This window comes from Anguilla rostrata, chromosome 12, assembly GCF_018555375.3.
Source record: "Anguilla rostrata isolate EN2019 chromosome 12, ASM1855537v3, whole genome shotgun sequence".
In the NCBI taxonomy this organism is placed as follows: domain Eukaryota; kingdom Metazoa; phylum Chordata; class Actinopteri; order Anguilliformes; family Anguillidae; genus Anguilla; species Anguilla rostrata.
In genome coordinates, this window is record NC_057944.1 from 13454562 (window position 1) to 13467319 (window position 12758).

Sequence of the window (12758 nt, forward strand, 5' to 3'; positions counted from 1 at the left end):
TGCACACACGTATGCACACACACCCACGCATGTACGTACACACACACACACACGCATGCACGTACGCACACACACACACGCTCGCACGCACGCACACATCCACGTGCGCACGCACGCATGCACACAGACACGCACGTGCGCAGGCACACACACACACACACGGACAAACACATACACACAAACATGCATGCACAAGCGTTTCAGTCTTTCCCACAGAAATAACATCATGACAAAGTTGGTTCATAGGTATATACAGCAGTATCAGTTAGATCTGTGGTGGTGGCGTCGGTTTTAGAGCTACATTTCACTTTCTGGAGCTTTTTGATGTTTCAGTTTTAGTGTATGTTTGTGATTGGCCCAGTTTTTGTGTGTGGTGAAGGATATGGCCAGTGTAGGGGAATCAACAAATTTGTGGTTTGTTGTAGGAAAATGTAACAAGTAACTTCCAGTAAAGCCAAGTAGCTTGTACGGGGATGTTGTTTTAGGTTGTAGTACATATAAACACAATGATTTTATTGTTTGCTACTCTATATTTTTTATCAACCAGAGAAACTGAGCCATTTGAAAACATACACTAAAACTGTAATATCAGAAAACTCCAAAAAGTGACCTATCCCATTAAAGGTGCTTGTGTCAGTAGTAATACAGGATTCATAGTAATAATACTGATTAAATAAGATGATACTGAGAGCAATGCAGTATATATCAAAAAGTAATATCAATATCATACAGGTACATTTACTATAAATAATTATCATAGTAAGTGTTCATTTGTAATTTAGTGATGATGGTACTGGCAATGATAATGTAATCGGTATGTATTATGTATCATTGCCAACCACCATCACTAGATAAAATGAGGTGTTCTTTATACAGTAGTGCAGGTGTCACATCTGGATATAATGAATATTGATAAATGATATGAATAATTATGTGTTCATTAATAATGCAGCAGTGGGGAGGGCTGTGGTGGAAGTAGTACATAATGGTGAAATAATACAGTAACAATTACAATGTGGTAATTACAGTACATTGTACTAGTACTGTAATTACCACACTGTTCACTGTTCCTATGATATGTGTTATTTTAATTAGAACTCTGTTTAAAATATCTATCGGGAAATATATGGGCAAATGCAGTGTTGCTCCCCCCCCCCCCCTTCCTTTTTCTTCCTGTAGTGCATCTTGTATCTTTTGTCTGCTTTTATCCGTGCAGCTGCAGGCGAATCAGGGTGGTCATTTCTCCATATGATAAATAACAGCTCTGTAACAGAATAAAGGTTAGCCCCCCTTCCCCCCTCCTCCCCTCTCCCCACCACCGCCGCTCCCTGATCATACATGCTCGGCACGAGCCGCCGGCTGGTGTGAGCGTGTGGCTGGAATTCATATGATGCGCCGGGCTGCAGGGAGGGAGGGAGAGAGAGAGGGAGAGAGAGAGGGAGAGAGAGAGAGAGAGAGAGAGAGAGAGAGAGAGAGAGAGAGAGAGAGAGAGAGAGAGAGAGAGGGAGGGAGAGAGGGAGAGAGAGAGAGAGAGAGAGAGAGAGAGAGACAGAGACAGAGACAGAGAGAGAGAGAGAGAGAGAGAGAGAGAGAGAGAGAGAGAGAGAGAGAGAGAGAGAGAGAGAGAGAGAGAGAGAGAGGGAGAGAGAGGAGAGAGAGAGGAGAGGGAGAGAAGGCCGAGTCATTGATATGTGCCGGACGACTCGCGCTGATAAACAGCCCTCGCTGCCAGGGATGGTGAGGAGCGTTTAATTCGGCTTGATTAAAACAAATACCGCCAGACAATGGGACGCGGCTTACACTCTGACGGCGGCTGGGTGATGCAGCGGTGATGTCAGGAAATGAACAATTGTGATTTAAAAAATGTATGCATTTATTTTTTTGTTTATTTATTGTTGTTGATGTGGCTGTGTCTCTTGTAAAACACCTGCATTTGGTGGGGTTCTGGAAAAGGGGGTGGCTGCTACAGGAATGGTCTGTCCCTCATTTTGGTGCAAAGCATGTGCATTTTATGATTTCATTAAAGTAAAAACATTGGCTGTTTTGCAGTGTCCTTCACAATTGTACCGCCGTTGTGTGGACAGAGAGCACGCACCACCTCCCATTTTTCAAGAGCCTGCTCTGTTAAATGGGTCATTATGAATGTCGATTGATTGCCAGCATCATACTGTGCGATGTCTGAAATTAGGCCGATTTCCATTTATTTAATTTTATTTATTTAATTACATTTTGGTTGCACCAATTTGACATCTGATTCTGTGTTATTAAGCTCACTGGCATCTAATTGACTGGAAAACATCAGCTAAAAAGGCTCCATGCTGCTCTTTTCAAAGAAAGAATGCAGAAGACTGTAGACGCGAAAGGCACTTCAGGTCTGTGAGAGAGGGCTTCAGTCTGATAGTTCTATCCACAAATGAAAAGGAGATGAGGCGTTTTTTTATTTTAAAAAAATCTTATCTGCGTATTTTTCCTCGCCTCCTTCCCAATCCTTAACATTTTTCCCCCTGATCTTTCCTCATTACAGTAATGCTCAAGTTTGCAGAACCTGCTTCGACGGTTCTATTGTAGTGTCTGTATTTTGTTTACAGTGTATAAAAATAGGTGTCATCAATTTGTAATATAACAGTTAGGAAAGCTGACATTGTATTGCTTCAGTTCGGTTACCAGTGAAGAGATGTATCTTGCAGAAGTTTTGGGGGATCTTTGTGGCTGACTGAAGGGCCCAGAAACACTGTAAACCGGCAGTCTCACAATGGATTGGGGGAGTGGGGGGTTGTTTCCCTCGTCACGCCTGTTTTCTCTGCGGTTCTTGGCCTCTTTTTTTTGGATGCCTTAATCTGACTGCTTACGGGACATTGTGCTGTTTGAGAGGTGGGGGGGGGGTGCTCTGAGGATGGGTTAATGGGCTGTACAGCTGTCCCGCTCCCAGACGCACTGAGCGCGCTCGCTCGCTCTAGCCAACCGTTTTATGGAGATGTGGGACCCTTGGAGCTCAGCAGGTGGATGTGATACAGAGCTATTTAAATTTAGCCTGAAAGCAGGGCTGCATTCTGAATCAGGCTGAAATGATGAAGGGTTGATTGGTTGAAATTTAACCAGATAGATAACATGCAAGCCATCGTTAATGTGCTAGGAAGCATTTACTTATGACATAAACCAGGGCTAAGCCTTGTGAAAATGAGTGAAAGATAGAGTTTTGAAGAAATACAGAAGTACTGAATCAAAATGACAAAAATTGTGCCACTGTCCCAAAACTTTTGCATTTAGCTGTACATTGCTGGTACATTTTTGCCACTTTTCCCAGACAATCCAAGATATCTTTTTATAATATCTTATAGTATTGTTATTCTTTCTCATTCTCCATGGCCCGAATATGACTGCATTTTTGAGGGTAACATCCATCTTCTTTTTTTTATTTTAATTTCCTAATATTTTCTGGGTCACAGATTTATACTGTGATGCTGAAATATACTAAATGTGATGGATCATTGAAGTTAATAAAGAAAATATATATTTGTAACTTTAAAGTTGCTTTTAGTTTACTAGTAAAATATTGCTTGAGTTGGGTGCCTGTGAATTGTAGTCAAACTTTAGTTCTGAGAGCTACTGTACAGCCCATGTCTATTTTGGTCGATGTCCTCCCGTGACCTCCCCATCTTACACTAAGGCCTCTGTGACGGGGGAACCCCTCCAGCGTGATGTAGAGCGGAGGGTCCGGTGTGTGGGGGGGTGTGAGGGGGGGGGGCGGTGGGGATTTATACGGGCCGAAGCGTAAGGGCTCTATAAAGCAGGCCCGTAATCTGCTCATTTCAAACAGGGCCCCTGATTTACGAGCCTGGCCCCGCTCAGGCACACAGAGACCAGGCCTTCGCCGTACGCCCTGTTGACATAATTCCGAAATTTACGGCCGTTGTCAAAACCGACTGTCGGACAAAGTCACTTATTAACTGTCTAAATGGCCTGAGAAGAGCTTTATGTCCTCTCCCCTCCTACGACGGTCGGACCGTTTGCGAGCGAGCGGCGTTTCCGCCGTTGCGTGCGCGGTGTAAGCCGGACGGCTACTTAGCATGGGGGGGGGGGAAGGGGGGTTCCGAGCGAGGGTGAGGCAGGAGGAGGAGGTGGTGGGGGTTGGGTCTGCCACGTCCGACACAAACCAGAGGCGTAATTGGCGTTGCGTCTGGGGAAAGGTCACGGCCTCGCGGTGGGAGAACACGAGCGGCGCTAACGGCTCGCGCCATGTCGGTTTCCTCCTGGAGACGTCTGCTCTTCGCCCCGGAGACGCGACCGCCGCGCTGGAGACGTCTGCTCTTCGCCCCGGCGACGCGACCACCGCGCTGGAGACGTCTGCTCTTCGCCCCGGCGACGCGCCCACCGCGCTGGACACGTCTGCTCTTGCCCGGCGCGCGACCAGCCGCGTGGAGACGTCGTGCATGCTTCGCCCCTGGCCGATTGCGCGACCACGCGCTGGAGACGTTGCTCTTCGCCCGGCGACGCGACCAGCGCTGGAGACGTCTGCTCTTCGCCCGGCGAGCGACCGCCGCGCTGGAGACGTCTCTCTTCGCCCCGGCGACGCGACCACCGCGCTGGAGACGTCTGCTCTTCGCCCCGGCGACGCGACCACCGCGCTGGAACGTCTGCTCTTCGCCCCGGCGACGCGACCACCGCGCTGGACACGTCTGCTCTTCGCCCCGGCGACGCGACCACGCGCTGGACACGTCTGCTCTTCGCCCGGCGACGCGACCACCGCGCTGGACACGTCTGCTCTTCGCCCGGCGACGCGACCACCGCGCTGGAGACGTCTGCTCTTCGCCCGGCGACGACCACCGCGCTGGAGACGTCTGCTCTTCGCCCGGCGACGCGACCACCGCGCTGGAGACGTCTGCTCTTGCCCGCGACGCGACCACCGCGCTGGAGACGTCTGCTCTTCGCCCGCGACGCGACCACCCCGCTGGAGACGTCTGCTCTCGCCCGGCGACGCGACCACGCGCTGGACACGTCTGCTCTTCGCCCGGCGACGCGACCACCGCGCTGGACACGTCTGCTCTTCGCCCCGGCGACGCGACCACCGCGCTGGACACGTCTGCTCTTCGCCCCGGCGACGCGACCACCGCGCTGGACACGTCTGCTCTTCGCCCCGGCGACGCGACCACCGCGCTGGAGACGTCTGCTCTTCGCCCCGGCGACGCGACCACCGCGCTGGACACGTCTGCTCTTCGCCCCGGCGACGCGACCACCGCGCTGGAGACGTCTGCTCTTCGCCCCGGCGACGCGACCACCGCGCTGGAGACGCCGCGTAACGGCGCAGAGAGAGCGCTGGTTGTGTAAATGAGTCGGAGTGGAGTGGCAGGCCGTTACATTCACTCCTGGCTTCGGATTGCGCTGACCAGACCAGTCCATTCATTTACCTTACAGCGGACGGAATTAACCCCGATAAACTAAAACGGGAACAAAAACTGAGAACTCGCTCTTTCCATTGGGCAGTCATTGAATGTCTGAAAATGTATAAATCGGTAAAATGCATTCTAACTCATGAACAGTTTATTTGTCATCTTAAGCAGTCCACACTACTAACTGTGGAACAGAGTTTGCACTCCACTGCAAAGGCCATTTATCCCAGATAGAGCATATAAACCTACAAGAGAGATCCCAGATTAAGCTAAAGTAATCGTGTAAGAATTTCATAGAGGGCACTGAGAAAAGGCGAAAAAGAGTATGGCTGCTCATATAGATATATATGATATAGTCAGCAGAGTCAGTATTGCTCATAAGGACACGCACTGTGCAGTGTGCTGCTCCTTAGAGTGGCCTGCTCTGCTGCTGTCTTCATAAACCCATGGGAAGAGGTCAGAAAAAAAGCTCTTCTCTCTGGCTAAAGGATGCAATATGCTTTAAATAACAAATGTAGATTGATGGAACTCTGGCTAATTTGGTTTAATTAACAACAATAATACACTGCACACAGGTCTTTTTAATAGCAGCTGCTCAAAGTGCTTTTCAACAAAGGAGACTGACGGGGGAATGGAAGAACTGGGTAAAGAACGCGGCCAAATTAAACACGTGCACGCTGAAAATGGAAACGGCAGCATTAACAGCGATTGAAAAATCGTATTATTTTTAGCGATTTAAAAATTGCTGGAAAGACGAAGAGCAGCTAGAGCTGGGGCCTAGCTGGCGTTGTGCAGACCACTGAGGGGTCTCTGCTCAACCACCTTTTGAAGTAGCTTTTATTTCGCGAGCCGTTTACAGGCCTTTTTAATTACCCACTGCTTGCCAAAGGGCTTGACTTCTCCCCTTTGTTTGTTTGCGCGCCACAAATCCTCCCCCCCCCCCCCCCCACAGCGTTAGGCAGACATTAGGATTTATTTGGGGATTTGGGAGGTATGTGCGTTTGTTTTTCTTTGTTTCCTGTTTTTTTATGCAATGTTTGTGCTTAGTGCGAGACTGGGTTCTATCTCGTCTTTTTTGGTCACACGATACAGTCCGATAGTCGTTTGAGAGAGGCGCTACATGGCGTATGATTTCATTCCTGTTTTTGTTATTTGAGTCGCTTCTCCCTCTGTTTTGTCACATTTTTAATTGCAACTTTGTGTTCACAAAACGTTTAGCACTTTTCTTTCTGGTTCATAAATAGAAAATACTTGAGAAAGCGCACACGCACATTTTTTGTTTTTCCTCTTGCAATAGTCATATGTTTTTTACCTGAGGTGTGAGGTATGAACAGTGAGCTAATTACTTTTCCGGCAGTGGGGGAGTGGGGGGGGGGGGTATTACCAGAGGCTAAAGGAGCCCAAATTAAAAGAACTTTGGGGATGCTATTTGAAAAGGCTTGCTCCTGTGGAAAGTGCATTGTTCCGCTGGGCACCCCCAAACCTGAGGCGAGAACTTGAACAATAAAAAGCTTCACCTGCTGAAAATAAGTGGTGAGCACATCTTCACCAATGGCCCGTGGCTTTGGGGGGGTAACTGGATCCATTTTTCTGTACACTATATCCTCAGAGGGAGTCATGCCTGCTCTTATCTCTCCCTTGAAGAGTGCATTGTTGGTTGCGCGTAAAAGCCAGAGGGCAATATAATTTGGTGACAACCCCTGTTGTGGCTTCACTTCCCTTAGAAACAGAACACCCAAAAGCTCACAGACAAACATTCAGCATCTTTGCTCTTAAACCGAGCTTGGGAACATTCTTTGGGGGGGGGGGGGGGCTGGACTCATCACTATTTATTCTTCTAAATTTGTCTATGGTAAATGGGACCACAGGATTCAGTTTTGGCTTTCAGAAAAGAAGACAAAAACTAAGCTGCAAGAGTGTATTCGGCTGGATGTTCCGTACATGTTCCCCTTAAAGGCCACTAACTGTTTCTAGGATGTTGTTTTGGCCAACCGGATGCCTCAGAGTAAAACATAAACCACCTTTCTGGATGATCTTTCAATGGTTCAGCTGGGGGGTGTTATTGGGTGGTGCATCCAGCATTCTCTCTTAGCGCAGAGACCAGAGACGAGCCCCACAGTGTATAATTGAATTCTGACTGACCAGTGCTGACTGTGCCCAGAAGGGCAGCCCAGAATAGGGTGTATGTTAGTAAGGCTCAAATCATTCCTAAGAGTTTATTACCATGGATGCTGATAATATCTGGAACCTTACATGTGCCTGATCTGAAGCATAAACAGGAAGCCAAGCTATTATTCAACAGTGCCTGATATATAATATATTAATATTTGACCAATTAAAGGCTTAAATTGCATCGATGCACTTAACTTTTTAAAATTGTACACACATTTAACACACAGTAATTCATTTATTTACGTATTTATTTATTTGCAGGGCCAAAAATGATCATAAACCCTGTTTTTCTGTAGCCCCAGTTATCCTAAAATGTTTGAAGAAAATCATCCATTTAACATTTTTAAAATGTGCATTTTTTTCTGTTGTTGAATAAAAATGTTTTGTGTTTTTTTCTCTTGTTCTCCTTGCAGGAAGCTGCACAGCGGGATGAAAACCTATGGGTGCGAGCTGTGTGGGAAACGCTTCCTGGACAGCTTACGTCTCCGGATGCACTTGCTATCTCACTCAGGTATTTAAAAAAGAAAAGTCTTCTGTATTCAAAAACGTGTTGCAAACTCACAGTCCACTCATGCCTACTTACACTGAGAGCCATCGCCTGTTTTTCTTAAGCTGTTTCTTGCTTTGGACAAACATTCAGATTACTGAAGGTTGTTTTTATTTTTTTCACTGGCAGTTGTTTCTTGCTATGATAAGTGCTTTTGGGGATGCAATTCTTCATGAAATAAGGCATGAGAAATTTTCAGACATTACGGTTTCAGTCAGTGGAGCAGTGAAGAAAATTCAGTGTGTATGCGCCAAGGTTTACAGAGTTTTGGCAGAACTGCAAAGCCCCTGAAAAAAATCTGTCTGTGGGATAAAATTATGTGGAGTGTACCAGTCTTTAGAATAGTAAGTGGCAGTCCATGGAGGTTTGGATTTTGAATAATTTGGGAGCATGGCTAGAAACATTCCTTCCAGAGCTCAAAACCTTCGACTCTAAGGGGCTTTTTGAAGTTATTTAAAATGAAGAGTCTTGTTGACATTCAGCTTTAGGTGAGTCAAAGTTTCTGGAACCGTCTTTCCCCAGTGTAAAGGATGGCGTGGGGGGGATGGGAGCGGGGTGCCACAGGAGGCTGTATGGGGAGGGGAGATGGGGGGGGGGCTGTGGCACAGGAGGCTGTATGGGGAGGGGAGATGGGCGGGGCTGTGCCACAGGAGGCTGTATGGGGAGGCGTGTTGTGGCACAGGAGACTTTATTGGGGGAGGGGTGTGATCGTGGGGTGAGTGATTGTGCAATAAGGAGATCCAGTGGGTCAGTGACACGTGGGCTCCCAGGAAACGGAATGAGCCGCACGACTCGGCCCGGCCCGGCTCCCGATCGATCGGTGGGGCTTACTGTACGCCTGGGGAACGACCCGCTTTAATTGAGTTTCCTGTCTGTGCTAAGCACCGGGGAGGGACTCGGGCGAGACGATCGGCCTGTCGGAGGTGGCACGCGCTGCCGTTTCTCTCAGTGGTGTTCCTGAACGAGGCGGGAGGCCGACTTGCTCGTTATGTGCAGCATGTTGCGCGTCGCGATTGCTCAGATTTTCTTTACTTTCCGGAATTGCTCCTCACAAATTTTGTTTACTAGGAAGAGGAAAGTTTTATAGTTTTATAGTATTCCACAAATCGATATATTGAATTGAATTGAATAGATTTATTTCGAACAACTGTAACAAATAATAAGAAAACGAACACATACAAAAAAAGAATGACCGATAAAATGAACAGTAAACATGTAAAGCAAATTCTCCATAAACAAAATAAATAAATATTACATGTCCGAAAAGGAGTAGGAAGAAGTATACACTTATATGGTCCTACCCCTTTTCTATAACTTAAATGGTGAACTTCATGTTTATTATATATACACATAAATAATTACCTTCAAGTCCATCATATACAACTTAAATATAATGTATTTAATATACATATGTAGATATATGCACCTTTGATCGTTTGGAACTGCATGGTGCTGTTTCTCCTCCGTTCAGAATGGTGAGGGAATGAGCTGGGGCGTTGCGGGGCGCTTTGTGCCGATGGTGGTTTGCTGAAAAGAGCCTGGCTTTTGGCTCAGAACCGCTAAACTGCCGCGGCACACAAACTACGCTTTGCATGTCCAGCGCAGGTCCTCCATGCAAATGCACTCGCTGCCAGTTCTTCCTCTGTGTAGATGGTCACAGGTATACCCGTCAAAAATACTTCAGGTTTTGTGATCTTACGCTGACTCTTGTGAGAAGCTGAGGCCATCCCTGGAAGATGTGTGTTTTGTTTTAAGCTTAAGTGGCGCCAGCTGGGATGGTAAAAAGCATGTAATTGTGCAAAATATATCGACAAACGTATCAAATGTAAGCTTTTTCACTGGAATGCGCTCTTTCAGCTGGCAGCTGGTGCTGATTCAGTGCTGAAAGAGGACATCGCCGCAGCAGTTTGCTAGCCTGAGCCAGGGAACAGCTATGTAGTAGTGTGCAGGTCACGGTTTGTGGATTTTACAGCTGTTCGGATGGGGGTGGGGTGCTGTTTGGTCTAGTTTCGCGGCTGGTCAGTACACACGGCTAATGGAAAGAACTGACGCGCTGCTTTATGAAGAGGGCGTCCGAGTTCAGCCGTCAGCGTCACACAGAGCTGACGGACCAGAAATTGCCGGAGAGTGGAAGGGGAGAGAGAGAGAATCCAGAGTTCAGGAGCCCTGATTGGCGTTCTCCTCTCCAGGCTCAAGTCCAGGCACCGTCAGACACTGGGGGGTGACTTTGCATCTCTCTCTGTGTTCTAATAACCATATCTTTCATTGTCATGCGGTTTTTATAGATTGTAATTGCAGTAATGGGGCCTCAGCTGTTCATCCTACAGCTGGTTTGAGAGAGAGAGAGATACTTGATACTTGGTACTTTGGTATGCAGCTCGTATTTTGGCATGCCACTTTAACCCTGCCCTCCTGACCGCCCGCCTTCTCAGCGAGCGCAGGCAGCCTCTGTGTTTATTTTATTGTGGCGTTGGCCGCGCGCCAGCCTGGGCAGTTTGCCACTGCCATGGGTACAGTATGTACAGTGAGTCCCGCGCCAGCGTTTTTTTTTCCCTTCCCCTTTATTGTCTGAGGGAAGTGGCTTTGGGCGGTGGGTGGGTGGCGCGGTGCCTGTCAAAGTGCAGGCTCGGAGAGCGGAGGGGTGCTTTGTGGACATATAGCACTGCAAACACCAGCACGGGAGAGAAGGGAAGCTCCACACGCAGTCAGGAACGGAATGGGATTTAATGGTTTTTTTTGGTATTCCGCGCGGTTGAGGTCAATGCCGTGGCTCTCTTGTGCCATTGCCGCTGCTTTTAACGAGCCGTCTGGCCCCCTGAGAGTTGCCCAGCTTCGCTGGGATCCCCGGGTAACCTGACCGCCCACCCCCCCCACCCCTCACCGTCAGCGTACGCCCTGCGGCCTAAAATGATAAACTGGCACAGGTGGCCGGGAGGTGTCCGCTACATGCCAGCAATTTCTCCCTGAACCCTTTGTCGGGATTATTTTGTTTGGTTGGTTTTTTTCTTTGGTCCCGGCTCCAGTTTTGGCACCACAGAAATTCTGAGGACTGTGCCAGAACGCATTCCTGTGAAAACGGAATGAACATCAGGCGAACCATCTCGCAGCTTCACAGCCCAAACTGTGAAGCAACCAGAATAACCTCACCTTTCAACCGCGCGATAGAAAAGTAATAGAACATAAAGTGCCATACTCAGACGAGAATATAATGTGAAATGGTAAGAATGTGTGGTCATAAAAACCGACAGTCATAAAACTGAAATGACTCCTTCTGTGAGTCTCGAAGTCAATCCTGATAAGTAAAATGTAATGTACCTTGAACGAGAGTGAAGGGAGAATAGGGAGAAAAGACGGGAGTCTCTGCCCTTTGCTCACAGGTTAAAAATAAAAAAATCTGAGAGAAATATTCCTGAAAAGACGGAGCAGATTGATCGGTTTCCGAACGCAAACAGCGCTGTGTGTAAGGAGGACTCTGCAGGGCTCTCTGTGGCTACTGAGAGGGTGGGAGAGAGCTCCAGCTTCTGTCCACCTGATTAAATCTGAGGCTTGTTTTCCCAGAGGGCCCGTGGCCTCGCTTGACTTTATTAACCTGCCCCGTCTTGGGGGTGTGGCTAACTTCTGACCACTCCCGTTAATGGAACCTGTCATCGCCTTGGCGATGTTCCAGAGACTGTTTTGGCTAGACCTCCCAACGGCTGCTGTTCCTGCAAGATGCACAGATCGTCTTCCGGAATTGAGAATAACTTCTGTGGTGACTCAGAATAAGGATGGTGTGGTGGGCCTCCATATTTTTGCTATTGACTGTTTATGTCTGAGGATATGTCAGTGCACCCATTTATAGAATGAGTGAATGAGTAAGTTAGTCGGAGATTGTTTGTTTGTTCGTTTGTCCGTTCATTCGTTTGCTTGCTCACTCGCATATATTTTTAAAGGTGGCTGTGTGATGTTCCTGACCCTCTCAGGGCTGGGTTAGGGCCCTAAACTGAATGTGAATCCTGGGAGGTAAAAGGCTTTACCCTGCACTTTTGTGGGCCAAGAAGAGACTGAACTGTAGCCTGAAGCGGGCTTGTCCAACAGGATACGGGACTTTAGTCATCCCGTGGGCTCAAGCTCAGAAAATCACGGCTGAGTTGGTACTGAGTCTCTGAGCCTCAGCGTTTCAAATGGGGGCTCTGGTGGATGTGAAAACAAAATCCAGTCTGTATTTCAGCGCTGGGGTCACGCTGACCCAAAATGCATTCGACCAAATGCCTCACAGATGCATCAAAATAGCTTTCTTGCAAGGAGCCAAAGCATTCCGTGGTCAGATAGTCTGTCTGTTAGAGGTCTGCCAATGTTATGGTTAGAGAAGAACACAGGAGCGAGAAGAGAACGGAAAACAACTTCCACAGAAGTCCAGTGGCGATAAACTGACGGAGACTGAACGGCTCACAATCACCCTTACATTCCCCAGGCAGGTTTTGCAGTGCTTACCCAGTTGTGGCAGTTGCTGTACCCTGTACAGTCCTACATAATGTAACACATGGAACCATAGGACATTAGGGAATGATGAAGCCTGATGTAATGTATAGGTTCTCCTGATCAGCTGACCACCTCATGCAATTGCATATATGACCAAAACACAGAGAGAAGTGCCAATGTTGGCACATGAC

At 47.8% G+C, this 12758-nt stretch overlaps 1 protein-coding gene across 3 annotated transcripts in view; it reads left to right on the forward strand.

Annotated features, from left to right (window-relative positions):
- Window positions 1-12758, forward strand: part of zbtb16b (zinc finger and BTB domain containing 16b) — a 111332-nt gene that overhangs the window by 37073 nt on the left and 61501 nt on the right. For all 3 annotated transcript variants that reach the window (XM_064303812.1, XM_064303813.1, XM_064303814.1), the window contains exon 3: window positions 7973-8070. In XM_064303812.1, coding sequence (XP_064159882.1) covers window positions 7973-8070 — 98 coding nt within the window. The remainder of the gene's footprint in view (window positions 1-7972; window positions 8071-12758) is intronic.